Source organism: Cloeon dipterum, chromosome X, assembly GCF_949628265.1.
Source record: "Cloeon dipterum chromosome X, ieCloDipt1.1, whole genome shotgun sequence".
In the NCBI taxonomy this organism is placed as follows: Eukaryota; Metazoa; Arthropoda; class Insecta; order Ephemeroptera; family Baetidae; genus Cloeon; species Cloeon dipterum.
Window position 1 is genome coordinate 10,075,629 of NC_088790.1, and position 17,542 is coordinate 10,093,170.

Genomic DNA, 17,542 nt, shown 5'->3' on the forward strand with positions numbered 1-17,542 from the left:
TGTTTGAGTTTACTTACGTTCGGTGAGCCTTCACCAAAGATATAAGGATACGTAGAGCTCATCAAAAGCCAGCAGAACTTTCATTTAACCTTGTGAAACCTGTAAATCATGCAACAATAAAAATCATGTGTGCGCCTCGTGCACGTGCGTTTGTGTCTTTTGAGGATGCAGCATTTCAAAACATATATCAGTATATTACTTTCTACTATTTTGATATGGCTTGAATCAATCTAAAAAAAGCAAATTTTCATCATATTGCATACAAGTCCTCTGGTAAATTTTACTATTTATTTAAATTCAGGATTATGTAGGGATGAATTTTTTCCAAAAGCAGTTTTTCAAGGTACGTCTCAGGCAGCGCGAAGATGGCATACGATGACCTGCTGAAGCACTTGGGCGACTTTGGTCGGTACCAGAAGCGAACTTACTTTCTGCTTTGCCTAACATCTATTACCTGCGCTTTTCATCGCCTCTCCACCGTATTTATAGCACCAAAGGCGTTACACAGGTTAATCTTTTACTTTTAATTCTATTCTGTGGAATTATTTTATTTTTAATAGAATGTAATGTGAAAAATAATTTAAATTTAAGTCCAATGAATTTTTAGGTGCTTAATGCCATATGAAACTGCTGGAAATGCGAATTTTACGCTGCCAGTCGACCGTCCGGTCAACCTCAGCCTCCCCTGGGACGAATCGACCGGAAACTGGTCCCAGTGCCTCAGACTAGATGCAAATTTTACTGAGCAGTACTTCCAAGACGGGCTGCCAAATTCTGAAACGGTTCCATGCCAAGATTGGGTGTTCGACCACTCAAAATACATGTCCAGCTTAGTTTTCGAGGTAAATATCTTAATTATTTTTATTTGATTTAATTGATTTAGAGGTTTTGAATCAATTTTAAGTGGAATCTGGTTTGTGACAAAGGATGGCTCAGGTCCTTGGCTGACACGGTTTTCATGCTGGGTATTTTAATTGGCGCCGTGGTATTTGGCCACCTTTCAGACAGGCAATATACTCTAATTCTGTCTTTGTTTATGGCACGGAAAGAATTTATTGCAGGTACGGCCGCAAGCCGATTTTCTTTTTCTCGCTGGTTCTCCAAGTGGTCGGCGGAGTGGCCGCCGGTTTTGCGCCTGAGTTCTTACCCTTTGTCCTGGCCCGACTCTTCCTCGGAATGTCTACCTCAGGCGTCACCCTGGTTGCTTACATCATAGGTTTGCCAAATGATTTACCTAGAAATTTGCTTGTTCTTCGTTGCACAGGCAATTATGAACTACACAAATTGATTACTTTTGGTGTTACAAAATTCCCAAAAATATTTTTTCTGTAAAACTTTATAGAGAGAATCATTAATTTTTAGCCAATTTTTAAAAATGCAGAATAAAGAAAATTTTCTGGCCTAATTTAAACATAGAAAATAAAACTTCACAAGATAAAGGCAATAACGAATTTGAAATTTAATTACAAAATTTATAGAATTAATGATTTCTAACAGATAAAAATGTATGCTAGATGCCTAAGCGGCTTATGTTCCATAAACTCCCTTACTGCGGATGAAATTCGAATTTTAGCATCACTTCCCGTATTTTTAACAATTACAAAAATTAGCAATCACTGTTTGGGTGACGCAGTGATAAAAATGCCCCGCATTTTATAGGTATGGAGATGGTGAGTCCGTCCAAGAGAATATACGCTGGCGTTATAATCTACTACTTCTTCACCATCGGCTACATTTTCACTGCGTTTATCGCCTACGCCATCAAGGACTGGAGACAACTGCAGATCGCCCTCTCCCTCCCTGGAATCGCCTTTTTCGTTTACTGGTGGTAAGATTACGTGGTGTTCCATTAATGCATTTAATTTTGTCCGATTTTAGGTTCATCCCTGAGTCGGCGAGGTGGCTGTTAGCCAAGGGAAGAGACGCGGAGGGCGAGAAGATTTTAAAGAAAATAGCCAAGGTGAACGGCATCGACCTTTCAGACGGGACGCTTGACAAGTTCCTGAGGGACAGCCAGCAGGAGGACGAAAAGTCAGAGCAAACGCGACAGGCCTCAATTTTCGATCTATTCAAATACCCAAACCTGAGACGCAATTCCCTCATCATATTTTTCCTTTGGTAATAATATCAGTCACAAATCGAATACCCACGACTTTAACCTTTTGCTATAAAGGTTTGTCAACAGCTGCTCGTACTACGGTTTGTCGTGGAACGTGTCTAATTTGGGCGGCAACGACTACCTCAACTTTCTTATTTCCGGGCTGGTCGAGATTCCCGCCTACACCTTCATTCTGTTCGCCCTGGATCGGCTTGGTAGGAAAGTAACGCTCTGTGGTTCCATGTTGGTCGGCGGCTGCGCCCTTCTCCTTTGCATCCTTGTTCCCGACGGTACGTGTTGCAAAAATTACCCCGCAACAAATCAATCCGAATGATTCAGTTTAAATACTTTTCGTTGGTAATTATTTAAAAAAATATATATTTTAAATTTAATTGATCGATTCAAGAGAAAATCCAGGAGCGCAAATAAATCAATTTTACATTCCGAGTTTATATTTGAGGTCTTGTTGATTTGAGTTTTTACAGACATCTCAAACTTGACAAAGAAAATTCAAAATTTTACTCCTGGCTTTAAAAAGTATCCTTTGGTTGGTGTATATTCGTTTTAATTTTTAAAAATTACAATGAATTTGTATTAATAATTATTTAATGAGTTTTTCATCTCATTTAAAATCGGCCTAAACCAGTCTCATAAGTTAACGCATTTAAAACGCTTCTCCAAATTTAACATTACATCATTTGAGCAAAATCCAGCTTTCCTATCATTTTTAAAAGTGATTTTTGCATTAAAAACTAAATCACGAAAGCAGACTGCTCCTGGCTTCTGATAACCCTGGCAATGATCGGGAAGATGGCCCTGACTGCATCATACGGCGTCGTCTATTTATTCTCCGCGGAGCAATTTCCAACGGTTGTGAGAACCGCAGCCATGGGAGTTAGCTCGACCGCAGCACGATTAGGCGGAATTTTAGCTGCCTTTATTTACGATTTGGTAATTAAAATTCAAATGAATTTGATGTGATTGACTTCAGTATCCCTTGCTTTTAGGCCGACGTGTGGAAGCCACTGCCCTTGATAGTAATCGGCACTCTTGCCCTCCTGGCAGGTGTTTCGTCCCTCATCCTGCCGGAAACCCTTCACAAAACCCTGCCTGAGACAATTGAAGATGGCGAACAGTTTGGAAGGTATAAAAAACATCGGGATTTTTTTACCAAAAATATTAATGTGATGATTCCCTTTATGGAAAAGGCGTAGCAATAAGGAAGTGAAAAATGAAGTAATCGAAGCTGCGCGAGAAGAAGCAGGAAAATAATGGGAATTTTGTGTAAAACCCGCGTTTTTAACAAAATCAACAACCATTTTACTAAAATTAATATTTTATATCAAATTTCCCTATATCGTTAATTAGAAACTGTGAATGGCGTCTATATATTATGTGTTGCAACGGAATTTCATATTTGTATGTAACAGTATTGACTCTAAATAAAAAGTCATCGAACAATTCACTCATTTTTTTCTCTTTAATGTTCATAATTTTAAAACTGGCTTTGAACTCGCAAGACATTTCTGGTTAATGTGTGGCACAATAAAAGTTAAGTGAATAAAGAAAGCTATTGTCGAAGTAAATCATTTCAGTCGGTGGTATCTCTAAAGTCTAAAGGCACTATTTGCTCATGTGTTACTGCTTTCAGTCCACAAAGAGGCTGATAGCGCGCGGAGACCATTATCGTCCCGGCCTCAGCTAGCAACTGAGGCAACATTCGCACTTTTCCAAGTTTACAAAAAAACTGAGTTTTATTTCAATAACACATTAAGGTAAATAATATATTTAAACAAATTTTGTCAAGCACACGTGTCATTTGTTTGTTTGTTTATGTTTACTTAAATTCGATTAGCCTTCACCAAAGACATAATATGATAAGTTGAGCTTATCAAAATTAAGCAGAGCTTTCTTTTATCCTTTTTTATCCTTGTGTAAGCTGAAGATCATACGACAATAAAAATCATGTGTGCGCCTCGTGCACGTGCATTTGTGCCTTTTGAAGATGCAGCATTTCAAAACATATATCAGTATATTACTTTCATTTTGATATGGCTCGAATCAATCTAACAATCTTGTAAAATAGCATATTTTCCTCCTATTACATATCATTAGAGTCATTTTTTTGGTAACACAAAATTAAAAATTTTTAAATTAATTAGATTCTTGAAGAGCATTTTTTTCCAAGGTCTCAAGCGGCGCGAAGATGGCATACGACGACCTGCTGAAGCATTTGGGCGGGTTTGGTCGGTACCAGAAGCGAACTTACTTTCTGCTTTGCCTACCAGCTATTACCTGCGCTTTTCATCGCCTCGCCACCGTATTTATAGCACCAAAGGCGTTACACAGGTTAATCTTTTACTTTTAATTCTATTCTGTGGAATTATTTTATTTTTAATAGAATGTAATGTGAAAAATAATTTAAATTTAAGTCCAATGAATTTTTAGGTGCTTAATGCCATATGAAACTGCTGGAAATGCGAATTTTACGCTGCCAGTCGACCGTCCGGTCAACCTCAGCCTCCCCTGGGACGAATCGACCGGAAACTGGTCCCAGTGCCTCAGACTAGATGCAAATTTTACTGAGCAGTACTTCCAAGACGGGCTGCCAAATTCTGAAACGGTTCCATGCCAAGATTGGGTGTTCGACCACTCAAAATACATGTCCAGCTTAGTTTTCGAGGTAAATAACTTAATTATTTTTATTTGATTTAATTGATTTAGAGGTTTTGAATCAATTTTAAGTGGAATCTGGTTTGTGACAAAGGATGGCTCAGGTCCTTGGCTGACACGGTTTTCATGCTGGGCATTTTAATTGGTGCCGTAGCATTTGGCCACCTCTCAGACAGGCAAATACTTCTAATTCTGTCTTTGTTTATGGCACGGAAAGAATTTATTGCAGGTACGGCCGCAAGCCGATTTTCTTTTTCTCGCTGGTTCTCCAAGTGGTCGGCGGAGTGGCCGCCAGTTTTGCGCCTGAGTTTTTCACCTTTGTCTTGGCCAGACTCTTCCTCGGAATGTCTACCTCAGGCGTTTACCTAGTCGCCTACATCATAGGTCTGCCAAATGATTTTTCCCCGTAATTTTGCGTGTTCATCGTTGGACAGGCATTATTTGTTTAACACACACCACAGCTATAGAAAATTATACTCTCTACACAAATCATGGTTTTGATGCTTCAATTACCAAAAATGTAAAATTTCTTTAAGAATCATTAATGTTTAGTCAAGTTTTAATAGAAATGCTAAAAAATATTTATTTTCTGGCTTAATTTTAACGTAGAAAATAAAATTTATCAAGATACAAATGTCAAAAAAATTTTAACTCAATTAAAATATTTACAGAGTTAGTTAATGATTTTTCCTATTTAACAACTAAAAATTATGCTTGATAGGCCTAGGCCACATTCCATAAATGAAATTGGATTATTGACATCATTTCAAGCATTTTTAACAGTCACAAAATTAGCAAATCACTGTTTGGGTGACGCGGGTGGTGTAAAAGTCGCACATTTTTAAGGGATGGAGATGGTGAGTCCATCCAAGAGAATATACGCTGGTGTCATCATCCACTACTTTTTCACCATCGGCTACATTTTGACCGCGTTCATCGCCTACGCAATCAAGGACTGGAGACAACTGCAGATCGCCCTTTCCCTCCCTGGAATCGCCTTTTTCGTTTACTGGTGGTAAGATTACGTGGTGTGCGGGTCTTTTGTTTCAATAATGCGTTTAATGTCTTTTAGGTTCATCCCTGAGTCGGCGAGGTGGCTGCTAGCCAAGGGAAGAGACGCGGAGGCCGAGAAGATTTTAAAGAAAATAGCCAAGGTGAACGGCATCGACCTTTCAGACGGGACGCTTGACAAGTTCCTGAGGGACAGCCAGCAGGAGGGCGACAAGTCAGAGCAAACGCGACAGGCCTCAATTTTCGATCTATTCAAATACCCAAACCTGAGACGCAACTCCCTCATCATATTTTTCCTTTGGTAATAATATCAGTCACATATCGACTACCCACGAATTTGACTTTTTGCTTTAAAGGTTTGTCAACAACTGCTCGTACTACGGTTTGTCGTGGAACGTGTCTAATTTGGGCGGCAACGACTACCTCAACTTTCTTATTTCCGGGCTGGTCGAGATTCCCGCCTACACCTTCATTCTGTTCGCCCTGGATCGGCTTGGTAGGAAAGTAACGCTCTGTGGTTCCATGTTGGTCGGCGGCTGCGCCCTTCTCCTCTGCATCCTCGTTCCCGACGGTACGTGTTGAAAAAATTACCCCGCAACAAATCAATCCGAATGATTCAGTTTAAATATTTTTATATTTGCTCTATTCGTTGGTTATTATTTAAAAAAATATATTTTTTCAATTTAATTGATCGATTCAATAGAAAATCCAGGAGCGCAAATAAATCAATTTTACATTCCGAGTTTATATTTTTGTTGATCTGAGTTTTACAGACATCGCAAACTGGACAAAGAAAATTCAAAATTTTACTCCTGGCTTTAAATAGTATCCCTGGTTAGTGTATATTCGTTTTAATTTTTAATAAATTAAAATTAATCTGAATTAATAATCATTTAATGAGTTTTTCATCACAATTAAAACGGCCTTATAACCAGTCTCATAAGTTAATGCATTTAAAACGCTTCTCCAAATTTAATATTACGTCATTTGAGGAAAATCCAGCTTTCATATCATTTTTAAAAGTGATTTTTGCATTTAAAACTAAATCACGAAAGCAGACTGCTCCTGGCTTCTGATAACCCTGGCAATGATCGGGAAGATGGCCCTGACTGCATCATATGGTGTCGTCTATATATTCTCCGCGGAGCAATTTCCAACGGTTGTGAGAAACGCAGCCATGGGAGTAAGCTCGACCGCCGCCAGATTGGGCGGAATTTTAGCTGCCTTTATACACGATTTGGTAAATAAAATTAAAAGAAATTTGGCGTAAAAGCCTTCAGCATCCCTTGCTTTTAGGCCGACGTGTGGAAGCCACTGCCCTTGATTGTGATCGGCACTCTTGCCCTCCTGGCAGGCGTTTCGTCCCTCATCCTACCAGAAACCCTTCGCAAAACCCTGCCCGAGACAATTGAAGATGGCGAACAGTTTGGAAGGTATAAACATTGGGATTTTTTTACTAAAATAATAATTCGATAATTCCTTTCATGTAAAAGGCGTAGCAAAGAAGTGAAAAATGAAGTAACTGAGGCTGCGTGGGAATCCAAAGAAGCAGAAAAATAATGGGATTTTTTTTTTTTTTTGTAAAAATTGCGTTTTTAACAAAATCAACAACCTTTATTTGAATTAATATTTTATATCAAAATTTTCCTCAATCGTAATTAGAAGCTGTGAATGGTGTCTATGAAGATTCTGACACTCTCCGGGTCCATGTCTGGATAAATTCCATGCCCAAGATTCGCGATGTACCGCTTCTTGCCGAATTTATTCACCATTTCTCTGACCGCGCCCTCCAGAGTTACCTTGCAAAAAACAGTAATCCGTTGGAAAAGAGGCAAAATCATTTTGTCAAACAAAGTTAGCTCGACCGAGAAAATTCTAAATTTAGCAAGATGTTGCCAACAGTTTATCTCTTCACAAATAAAAAGAAGTCATGCTGATTACTCACGTTTGGTGCGTATAGGGCGCAGGGATCAAGGTTGCCCTGCAGCGTGATGTTAGGCCCCACTCTCTGCCTGGACTGCTCTGGGTCCAAAGTCCAGTCCAGACTGATCACGTCGTAGCCACACTTGGATAGCTCCTCTAGAGCGTAGTGTGCTCCTTTGGCAAAAATCGTCTGAAATAGCCTTAGTTTACAATTTAAATATTTTAAATGATAAAATTCACCATTGGCACAATTTCAAGTTTGAGCTGCTTGCATTTTTCTTTCACTCTCTGGTTTATTTCCGCAATGGCAGGCAAGGCAAACTGGTAGAACAGAGCAGGACCCAAAAAGTCGGCATTTGATTCAAACAGTTGTAACAGCTATTGATTTAAATTGGTTAGGAATGACAATTTGAGAGACTTTTGACGCATTACCTGAGCACCAGCTTGCACCTGGCCTACAAGATAGTCCACAGTCACATCAGTAAGAAGCTGCAGAAGCTCTTTGCTGGCCTCTGGATATTGGTAAAGCCACGCTTTTGCCTTGGACATGGTCTTTGTCCCACCTCCCTCAATCATGTAGCCCATCAGTGTCCACTACAGATAAAATTTCAAATCAACAATAATTATTTTAAATAATGACTTGGAAAATTTTACCGGAGCACCAGAGAATCCAATAAGGGGAACTTTTCCCTCCAGTCTGTGCCTAGTCAAAGTTATAGCTTTGAAAACGTAACCAAGGGTTGCATTCACGTCAACAGGGTGTTGAAGTCTTTGTAAATCAGTTGGGGTTTCTAAAGGTTCCGGCAAAACTGGGCCCTGTACAAAAATTTTAAAATATTAAATTTAATAAGTTAAAAAAATACTTACAACTCCAGGTCTCATTTCAACCACCATTCCAAGGGCTTGAGGAATGACCAAAATATCGGAAAAGATAATGGCAGCATCTAGATCGAACCTTTGGATCGGTTGAAGGGTGATTTCTGCAGCCAACTCCGGTGTTTGGCAAATTGTGAAAAAGTCGTGTCTCGAACGCAATTCACGGAATTCTAAAACAAATTGACAATAAAATATTTCGTAACACATTTATAAAATAGTTTAACATACCTGGTAGGTATCTTCCTGCTTGACGCATGACCCACACGGGAATTTTGTCGACCTCCTCGCCGCGAGCGGCCCTCAACAGCCTGTCGTTTTTCAGCACGGGAAACGACTGCAAATATTTTATCTTGATATTTAGATATAGAATTAACAGAAATGCTTGCCATTCTAGCTTCACACAGCCTCTTCGTTGATTCAAAATGCGGAAAATCAGCAGCAGTAGTGATTAAAGCACGTGTCTCACTTCAATTAGGCTACAAAGTCTGGAGTCTCTTTGATTTGGCTGCTGGTGTGTTGTCATACGTGAGATCGAAGAAACAGACGTGAATTAAAATTCAAGTGGGGCGTAATCAGAGGAGCTAAGTTTTGTGGTTACTAAATGCATTCAACTTCCTTGAAAAATGTGCCAAATTTAAGAAAAGTTATTTGATTTCAATTTTTTTTATAAAATTGAGATGTTTTTAAAAGCAATTTTTTGGCTTTGTTGAGAAAACACTCCTAGAAAACCTTTCTCTTTCTTCAACACCCCGCTCATTGATGGCCCAGCTGACAGCTGGCTGTCTGTGAGGGGCGGATCCCTGCGGGCCGCAGTGCTGAGTGCTGAGCACTCGAGACAACAGTAATCAAAGCAGCAGAAAGATGGTGGATGCGGCTGCGACGGCAGCAATGACGTCTCCCTGTCCTTAGCCCTTGACGCAATTTATTTTTAACCAGGCGAGCGGTCAGCAGGTGTGCAAAAAATAACGAATTCGCACGTGCGTGCGCCCTTCTCCTCGCCAGTCGAATCTTAACCCATGTCCGTGTTGTACAGGCGCTTGCTCACGTCGCGGCTTCAGGCGAAGATGGAGACGGCGAACGGGCCCACAGCAGCGGCCTCGCCGGTCGGTCCGCAGCAGAAGCCGGTGGCCCACGTCCGACCCATGCTGGCCCCTGGAACGCGGAGTCCCACTGGAAGCCCCAGTCCGTCGCCGAAGCAGCAGTTGCCACTCTCTCCAGCCCTTCAGGTGGGCCTAACCCCAACCCCTCGCCCGTTCCAGATTTGTTTAACGACACGTACATTCCAACCCTATCAAGATAATCTTTATTTTTTATTTTAAAAACCAAGTGATGTGATCATTCCGCTTGTTTATTTTTGAATCCGCAGGTGCAACGACCTCTGCTCGTTCCTACCGTGAGGGCGAAGAAGTGCCGCTTTGTGCGCAACGGCGACAAGTTCTTCCGCGGTATCCACCTGGCCATCAACCTCGAGCGCTTCCGTAACTTTGACAGCCTCCTCGAGGAGGTCACACGACTGCTGCAGGGCACTAACTGCATGCCCCTTCCTAGCGGCGTTCGCGCCCTCTTTGCTGCCAAGGACGGACACAGGGTCAGTGAATCAATTTCTAAATTTATGCATAATTATCTGAGAGAAAAAATACCACTTCCCTGTTATATGCATACATACCATAAATTTCCTGCGGAAGCTGGGGATTTTTAAAGTTACTTATCAATAGCGTTGATTTTAATTCTTGATATTTTTCTTTACATTTATTGTGGCGTGTGCTTTGATGAAAATTGTTATGTGTTATGTCATGTATAAGTGATAGAACAACGAGGCTGTTTATTTGTGGAATTAGGTAACTGCGGCTGTAGACTTGAAAGACGGAGAGACGTACGCCTGTGCCAGCGCTGGCGAGCAATTTAAAAAGACAGAGTACGGGCAAGTAATGCGCAAGCCGCGACATCTTTCTCCTCACCTCTCCAAGGTGCCAGAGCACTCACCTTGTTCTTCCGACACGGGGGCCTCAGGTTAGTTTAGTTTTTCTTTAGATTCGTGATTGTTTTAAAACACACTGCACTAGATTATTTTATGCATCTCTTATTTATTCTTTGATTTCAAAAGTTTTCCATAAACTTACACTTTGGCTTCAGGGGGATGATTTCTTAAAGTCATTTTGACCAAATATTAGACGAGAAGAATGTTTTCGAAATGCAGTTATAGCCAAATAACTTCACAAGAGTATTTGAGCCAAAGTTGATATTTTAACTAAAATTTAATTCAGAAATTTTGATTTTTTGTATCATTGAAATTTTTAATTCAATTCGAAATTGTGAGATTGAAGGCAGGTAGTGGTATTTTTGTTCAGATATTGGTAAAGTCTTGTCGGTCCGTACCCTTTTTCAGTGCAAAAGGCCAAAATTTATATTTTTTACAATTAGATTATTGTGTATAGAATACAATGGTAAATTTGATTGAAATCGTAAAATTTAGATAGATAGATTTATTCATTCAACACCAACTGAGTACAACTAGACAATAAATAATTTATTTTTATAAAAAGCAGCTATAGTTAGAGATGTTATAAAATTTAATAAATTTTTCTATTCCGCTTGAAATTGTTCTAAAGATTTGATTTTGATAAATTGTAACTGTTTTATATTGGTTTATAATAATTATTTTGAACCTTAAAAAGCTACTCATAGTTTAAATCATTTATCTAAATTTTGCTTTTAGCTTAAAAAACATAAATTAAGGTTTACCGAATGCGACAGTAAAAAAACTTTTAAAATTTTTTCCAGGAGTTCGACCTCGATTAATAGTAATAGTACGAAGTGGAAACCGGCCACGCAGGGTTGTGCGAGTTCTAATCAACAAACGAAATTCACCGTCTTTTGAGGTGGCGCTGAACCACATGACCGAGTATGTCAAACTAGACACCGGTGCTGTTCGAAAGCTGTTCACCCTGGAGGGGAAGCAGGTAACTTTCCCAAAGCTTCACTTGTCATTGTTTAAGGGAATCAATTCAGGTGCATAACATGGAGGAGCTGATGGCGTGTCAGAGCGGCGTCTTCATTGCGTACGGCACCGAGCGGCACGGAAGAGATGACTTTGAACTTGATCTCGAAGAGTACAAGAGTCTGCAGTCGCTGACCAAGTCGACGGGCAGACGAGTCTTCCCGCCGGCGCTGATGACCATGTCGGTGAAACCGGTCAGAAAGTTCTGCGGCTCCGCAGAGCAGCTCAGTCGTAAGTGGAAAGGTCAATGTTTGAATTTTAGTATCAAACCATGCGCGGCACACTGCTCTCATTCATGTTCTCGCTATTGGATTTGTTTGTTGGCGTCGGGCTTGTGCGATTGGCCGTGACATGCATTACTCAACTGGCCAATAACAGAAGCCATGTGATGCCAGGAATTTTTATGCTTCATTCTCGGACAGAAATTACTGTATTTGTACGCGTAACTGATGTTGGCAACCAATAATCACAAATTATTCAATTTCGTTGTATTTAAAATTAATTCAAAGTTCCTAATAAGCGGATATTTTTTAATCAATTTTCTGCAGATTATATTTGATTTATCCAGCGGTTATGTAAATTGGGATGATTGTGAGGCCAGATTGAGAGTTTATTGGCTTTAAATCCTGTTCTTTAAATTCATTATTTTAAAGTTTTTCTTTGATTGGAGTATTAGCTATAAATAATTGACGAATAAAAAGTATATTCAAGAATAATTGTAAAAAATATTTGTTATTGGCGCAGACTTAAGCTTTTTTAATTTAAGTCATTTCACACAGCCAATTCAAAATTTTCCAAAATTATAACCTTTCATTTCCCCCATCTAGGAACGGGATCTCCGCTTCTCCGAACGTCCATGATGAAGAGACCGCCGCCGCCCAAGCCAAAGATGCCTCGCAGGTCGAAAAAATTGGCGAAGAAGCCGCCCGTGGTTTCGCCACCGCCAGAGGAGGAGCTGGACAGTCTTCCGGAGGCGGTGGCGCGCGAATATGAAGCCGGAAGAATCATCGGTGATGGTAACTTTGCCATTGTGAAGGAGTGCGTGCTGAGGAAGAGCGGAGAGTACTACGCACTTAAGATCATCGATAAGGATAAGTGCAAGGGCAAGGAGCACATGATTGCCAGTGAGGTGGCCATCCTCAGGAGAGTCAGGCATCCAAACATCGTTCATCTGTACGCGGAATTCGACTTTCCCAGACAACTCTACTTAGTCATGGAGCTTGTTAAGGTAGAGAATTCTGACGTTTTTGTTCAATTTTATTACATTTATTTCCGGCATATATAGTTTTAGAAATCAGCTCTTAGAACGTTAAAAATTTTAAGGTAATTAATACCAAGGTATCAAATAGCGATTTTTTTAATTATAAGTTTGTCGCCGTTTTTAATCTTTATGATGCTGGGATTACAAAAATAACTAATTTAACATTATGTAAGAGTAATTTTGTTAGCTTATTATTTTGATAAAATCGACATTAAAAACAGAATAATCCTTTTACTATCTCGCTTTGCTTGCTAATATTTTTTTTTAATAATTAATATTAATTTGCGAACAAACTAAAAAAAAGGAGATAAAATTATTATTTCACCCTTTAAAGTGTTTTTATTGTTAGAGTCGATTAAAAATATTCCTCACGCCGCGTGATTTTTAAAAAATCCATGAATTTAATTCTTTTGTATTTAATCCCAATTCATACTCATTTCCATCTTTCATTCCTCCACAGGGAGGAGACTTGTTTGATGCAATTGCCGCCGCCAGTAAGTTCAATGAGCGCGACTCGGCCACTATGACGAGGCACCTGTGCTCGGCCCTTAGCTACCTGCACCAGCGCCGAATAGTCCATCGAGACATCAAGCCCGAGAACCTTCTGGTGGACGTCGACGAGCACGGCAGCCGCATCCTAAAACTCGGCGATTTTGGTCTCGCTCAGGAAATCACAGAGCCACTTTACATGGTCTGCGGCACTCCCACCTACGTTGCACCCGAAATCCTCGCAGAAACTGGTTACGGCTTGAAGGTAAGTGAAATCGATTTTTGTGTGTTCTATATGTTTATCACAGGGTTTGGAAAAGGGTGGGAATGGATACTTGACGAAAAGACTGTCAATTGGTTTAACTGGACGTTATTTTCAAAAAATATGCCCTTTTTTATTATTGAATGTAGTTAAATTTAAGACCCCTGCCAGTTACTGTGATTAAAATTAAAAATACTAAAAATATTTATCCGACAGTCTACGAATAATTTTGCCTTTAAGTCCTGTGTGAATTCACCAAGATTATTGTCAATTAGGTGGACATTTGGGCCGCTGGCGTGATCCTCTACATCCTGCTCTGCGGCTTTCCGCCCTTCGTCAGTACCAGCAACGATCAGGAGGAGCTGTTCGACCTCATTTTGAGTGCTCAGTTCGATTTTCCCTCGCCGTACTGGGACCCCATCAGCGACCCTGCACGCGAACTGGTCGCCAGCATGCTGCAACCGGACCAGTCGCTGCGCTTCTCCGCAGAAGACGTGCTCGACCACCCTTGGCTCTCGGTAAGTCCGCGCTTCGCTTGATCGCTTTCTTAACGATTTCTCTTACTATTTTCCACTTTTGTGGCTGCTTGCTGCGCTAGAATTTCATAATTCAATTTGATTTGCGAGTTCATTCACTTTTCTCAGTCATGGAACGTCTTTCTTATTTCTTTTTTATTTGCTCTCTCTGTTGGTGTTGGGTGTACTCACGCTGATTACCTTAACATTGCCATTTGTTCACTAATCATTGCAGGAATGCTACTCATCGGACGATGAAGCAAGTCTTCAGTTATATCATCGTCTTGGTGTGCGTTTTGAACTAAGTCAGGTACAAAATTGATTTTAAACCCCTAACTTTGATCTAAAAAGGATTCATTTTATTTGGTTCAAAACCATTAATTATTTCTCATATACACTAGTTATCGCAGTAACTTGACGTGCTAGTTTAATCTTCTTCATAGTGACTCCCCATTGATTTTTTGCTACAAATGTTGCAGGAGACACGATCTGACACGCATCTCAGCTCATGAAAACATTCCAAACGACGGTTATAAAGCATAATCAAGACGAAGTTGAATCTTTTACGACAAGCAATGATTTTGATTCAGGAAGCCCCTTGGCAATTCCAGTATTCCCAAAGACTTTGGTAACCTCTACCTGCTAATCGTTTGATCTGTAATACAAATAATGTGTTATTGCAAAAGCGCTAAAAAAGAAAAAAATGGTTATAATTTTAACAAACAATAAAAACATTTAATAGATTCTAACATAATAAGCTTTTTATTCATGAATTTCAAAGCATCTTCATCGATAAAAAAGGTGAGTAATTTTCTTTCAGATCCAGATCTAAAAATAAAAATTAATGATCAAAAAGGAAAAAAATTATTATAAAAAGATCCATCTTTTGACTGCAATTTAGTATACTAATTATTGCCTAAACTCCTAGTTGTATGTTAGTTATTAATAAATAAATCATCTTATTTCCATTGGCACCTGCCTTTTTTCCGCCCCGGGAAGTTTCCGCGGGACTTTTTACTTTGTGTCTCTAATTTAAATTGAACCGACTGAACCCTTATTAAATTTATTTATATTTTTTGGCATATCTCATTGAAATATTGTTATAAACAGAGATGTACAATTCTCGTTTTCGAGATACATTTTTTCATCGTTTTTTAGCAATTTAATTGAACTCAAAATTTGATTTAAACATTAGAAATGTTCGAAACGCTATCTCAAACCGTTAATGAGCTATTTGTAAGTTTCGCTGCAAAGTTCTGAATTCTTGGGAGTTTTCCAGAAAAACAAATACCCACCTATCAATTTGTCTTGGTCAATTAGAGTTTATGCATATAAAATATGACGATTGAATGAAACCTGGCTTCTCAATTTGATTTTCCCAGGTTATATAAAGTATAGTTTTATACATCGCAAACCCATCGAATAAAAAATCGTATCGTGATATCGCTTAACTTATTGGATACTACAAGAATTCAATAATTTCGCCAGAAACTAAAACGTCGAATCCTAATCAGAGTTTCCTTGTCCGACAATCAAAAAAATAATATTAAGCCTTGACTAATAAATTTCGGTACTCTGACAGTTGTGAAAACAAGCTTGGCAAATAGTTACTACGGTGGCAGACGAGACGACATGTGGGCAGTGCAATAAACTACAAGTTAATGGATGCCACTCAACAATCGTGTAATTTGTTTTCGTCGGTTTTGCGCCCCCCGCCGCGTCGTCATTCAATTCGACGACTGGTGTGCCGAGAGATACAGTTTTGCAGCTTTCGCGCGGCGCGACATAAAGGGATGCGCTCTCCTCGTGTCGCAACAACAATCCACAGCGAGCCCTATTCAATTTCGGCTGGCGTGACCGATCGCCGGCTAGCAGAGTGTCATCTGCCGATTGTTGCGATTTATTTCATTCGGTGTCGGGCACTCGAAATTCGAAACGCGCGCAACGCTGCTCTCCGCGTCACGCTCGTAATCGAAATTGCATTGCTAGTATTCGGCTGCAATTTTACACAAATTATGCGTATTGACTGGTCCATGAATGAGCCTACAAGAGAGAGAGAGAGAGAGAGAGAGAACGAGGGGCAGCGCAAAGGAGCCAGGTGCTTGATCAAATTTGTCACACGCCAAACTCATAGTTGATATAAATGAATAAAGCCAGAGCGAATTATTCCTGGGAGACACACTCGGTGACTTGGCAAACTGATGATATATTTTTCGGTTAAAAATAATTTAATCCTTATGCAAGAAAATCGAAACTGAATCAGTATAACAAATATTAAGATTTTTTAGAAAGGCTAAATATGTAGGCAAGAATGATGCTGTTCCATTCCTGGACAATAATATATTTCAACTTTAAATAAAAAAAGACCAAGATATTCCACGGGAGCCTTACAAATTTCTTTATAGAAATTCGAAGGAAAAATAAGGAAGTGAAGAGTAAAAAGGAAATGATTATATCACCCCGATCTTTTTGTACGAAGACAGCGTTAAATATTGGAATTGCGTCCAAAGTGAGTGATATTCATTGAAATTAAGTCCAGAATTGAGTTTCGTGGTGCACACGAAACGACACTAAGAACGCTCAGTTATTATGACCATATTAATTTATCTAAAAAATTCCACCCCCGGGGGGTAGGGTTTAGGTTTCAGCTCCCGATGTATAATTAATTATATTCAATCGTATTTGGGTCAAATTCACTCAACACCTGCACAAATAATGCCCTATTTGAAAATATCTTTCAGGGTGCAAAATCAAAATACACGTTTTTGTCAACTTTTTCTTAGATTTTCTCAAAAAATGGATATAAGATAAAAGATAATACAAATTTTGCAATTGAATCTTGTGCTATTTTGTTTATTTATTTAGGTCTTTTGTATTATTTGTTCCTTTTTTCAGATAATTTTTCTTCACCTTTTCATTCATTAAATATATAAAAGTACTGAAGTCAATTTGTATTTTAAGAAGAAAATATTTTTTTAATTTTTTAGATACTGTTATACTGTACAATATCCCTCTCCTCATGCAACAATGGGAGAGTCTCTCGCGTTGAGAGGGTCATTCATGAACAGCACAGCACGCACAATGCGGAATGCAACTCGTACCTTCGCGCGATTCATTTTCACGTCTCATTAGGCATTATGCTCTTTTTCCGCGGATCGACCAAAAAATCGGCATCTGCAGCGGGCCGAGTGAAAAGGGTGCCTTTTGTCGCGCGAAATTATTATCAGTATTTATAGGCTTTTTGTGAACGCAGCGCACGTCGGCCGGATGATGGATTATAATATGCCAACGCACTGCAGCGGATTATTCTAATAACAGTCGGCGCGCGTGCCTTTTCCACCAGAAATTCGAGTGAATACAATGCTTAGCTCGGCGGGGGATTTGCGAGACGAGACGGAAAAAGCGCATTCAGGGAATTTCAACGCGGGGAATCAGA

At 39.6% G+C, this 17,542-nt stretch overlaps 5 protein-coding genes across 9 annotated transcripts in view; 3 read left to right on the forward strand and 2 right to left on the reverse strand.

The window, feature by feature from the left end:
- Nucleotides 1-17,542, reverse strand: part of Pgant35A (polypeptide N-acetylgalactosaminyltransferase 35A) — a 210,411-nt gene that overhangs the window by 94,040 nt on the left and 98,829 nt on the right. The gene's annotated exons all lie outside the window — the stretch shown is intronic.
- LOC135945963 (organic cation transporter protein-like) lies at nt 342-3,563 on the forward strand. The gene is made up of 10 exons (XM_065493918.1): nt 342-508; nt 608-842; nt 905-1,008; nt 1,062-1,216; nt 1,660-1,828; nt 1,879-2,118; nt 2,174-2,388; nt 2,868-3,049; nt 3,106-3,242; nt 3,307-3,563. Exons 1-10 carry the CDS (start codon nt 366-368, stop codon nt 3,368-3,370), a joined length of 1,644 nt encoding a protein of 547 aa, XP_065349990.1. The 5' UTR covers nt 342-365; the 3' UTR covers nt 3,371-3,563.
- Nucleotides 3,758-9,125, forward strand: LOC135945962 (organic cation transporter protein-like). 2 transcript variants are annotated; one of them, XM_065493916.1, is made up of 11 exons: nt 3,758-3,873; nt 4,287-4,447; nt 4,547-4,781; nt 4,844-4,947; nt 5,001-5,155; nt 5,618-5,786; nt 5,844-6,083; nt 6,139-6,353; nt 6,841-7,022; nt 7,079-7,215; nt 7,276-9,125. In XM_065493916.1, the coding sequence occupies exons 2-11, from the start codon at nt 4,305-4,307 to the stop codon at nt 7,340-7,342; spliced, it is 1,647 nt and encodes a 548-aa protein (XP_065349988.1). In that variant the 5' UTR covers nt 3,758-3,873; nt 4,287-4,304; the 3' UTR covers nt 7,343-9,125. The 2 variants fall into 2 exon arrangements, with proteins under 2 accessions (XP_065349988.1, XP_065349989.1); XM_065493917.1 differs by lacking the exon at nt 3,758-3,873 and having other exon boundaries at nt 4,271-4,447.
- Nucleotides 7,375-9,136, reverse strand: Urod (uroporphyrinogen decarboxylase). Its single transcript, XM_065493919.1, has 8 exons — nt 8,968-9,136; nt 8,810-8,915; nt 8,573-8,751; nt 8,360-8,521; nt 8,138-8,299; nt 7,946-8,083; nt 7,728-7,895; nt 7,375-7,581 (listed from the first exon to the last, which is right to left on the reverse strand). Exons 1-8 carry the CDS (start codon nt 8,968-8,970, stop codon nt 7,441-7,443), a joined length of 1,059 nt encoding a protein of 352 aa, XP_065349991.1. The 5' UTR covers nt 8,971-9,136; the 3' UTR covers nt 7,375-7,440.
- LOC135945960 (serine/threonine-protein kinase DCLK1) lies at nt 9,373-14,863 on the forward strand. Of its 4 annotated transcripts, none has more exons than XM_065493909.1 (11): nt 9,373-9,532; nt 9,615-9,807; nt 9,948-10,169; nt 10,420-10,591; nt 11,363-11,541; nt 11,591-11,822; nt 12,407-12,807; nt 13,301-13,594; nt 13,867-14,109; nt 14,342-14,416; nt 14,586-14,863. In XM_065493909.1, the coding sequence occupies exons 2-11, from the start codon at nt 9,646-9,648 to the stop codon at nt 14,616-14,618; spliced, it is 2,013 nt and encodes a 670-aa protein (XP_065349981.1). In that variant the 5' UTR covers nt 9,373-9,532; nt 9,615-9,645; the 3' UTR covers nt 14,619-14,863. The 4 variants fall into 4 exon arrangements, with proteins under 4 accessions (XP_065349981.1, XP_065349984.1, XP_065349985.1 ...); XM_065493912.1 differs by having other exon boundaries at nt 11,591-11,810; XM_065493910.1 differs by having other exon boundaries at nt 9,384-9,558.

Excerpts from the sequence above, each read along its gene's own strand:
- LOC135945962 (XM_065493916.1), top strand. The coding sequence starts at position 4,305 with ATGGCATACGACGACCTGCTGAAGCATTTGGGCGGGTTTGGTCGGTAC. Across the intron at positions 4,948-5,000 it reads TTTGGCCACCTCTCAGACAG|GTACGGCCGCAAGCCGATTT; the intron begins GCAAATACTTCT and ends AATTTATTGCAG. Across the intron at positions 6,354-6,840 it reads CTGCATCCTCGTTCCCGACG|ACTGCTCCTGGCTTCTGATA; the intron begins GTACGTGTTGAA and ends TCACGAAAGCAG.
- LOC135945960 (XM_065493909.1), top strand. The coding sequence starts at position 9,646 with ATGGAGACGGCGAACGGGCCCACAGCAGCGGCCTCGCCGGTCGGTCCG. Across the intron at positions 9,808-9,947 it reads CACTCTCTCCAGCCCTTCAG|GTGCAACGACCTCTGCTCGT; the intron begins GTGGGCCTAACC and ends TTGAATCCGCAG. Across the intron at positions 10,170-10,419 it reads CTGCCAAGGACGGACACAGG|GTAACTGCGGCTGTAGACTT; the intron begins GTCAGTGAATCA and ends TTGTGGAATTAG.
- Urod (XM_065493919.1), bottom strand. Across the intron at positions 8,752-8,809 it reads AGCAGGAAGATACCTACCAG|AATTCCGTGAATTGCGTTCG; the intron begins GTATGTTAAACT and ends AATTTGTTTTAG. Across the intron at positions 8,300-8,359 it reads TTGGATTCTCTGGTGCTCCG|TGGACACTGATGGGCTACAT; the intron begins GTAAAATTTTCC and ends TTTTATCTGTAG.
- LOC135945963 (XM_065493918.1), top strand. The coding sequence starts at position 366 with ATGGCATACGATGACCTGCTGAAGCACTTGGGCGACTTTGGTCGGTAC. Across the intron at positions 1,009-1,061 it reads TTTGGCCACCTTTCAGACAG|GTACGGCCGCAAGCCGATTT; the intron begins GCAATATACTCT and ends AATTTATTGCAG. Across the intron at positions 1,217-1,659 it reads CCTGGTTGCTTACATCATAG|GTATGGAGATGGTGAGTCCG; the intron begins GTTTGCCAAATG and ends CGCATTTTATAG.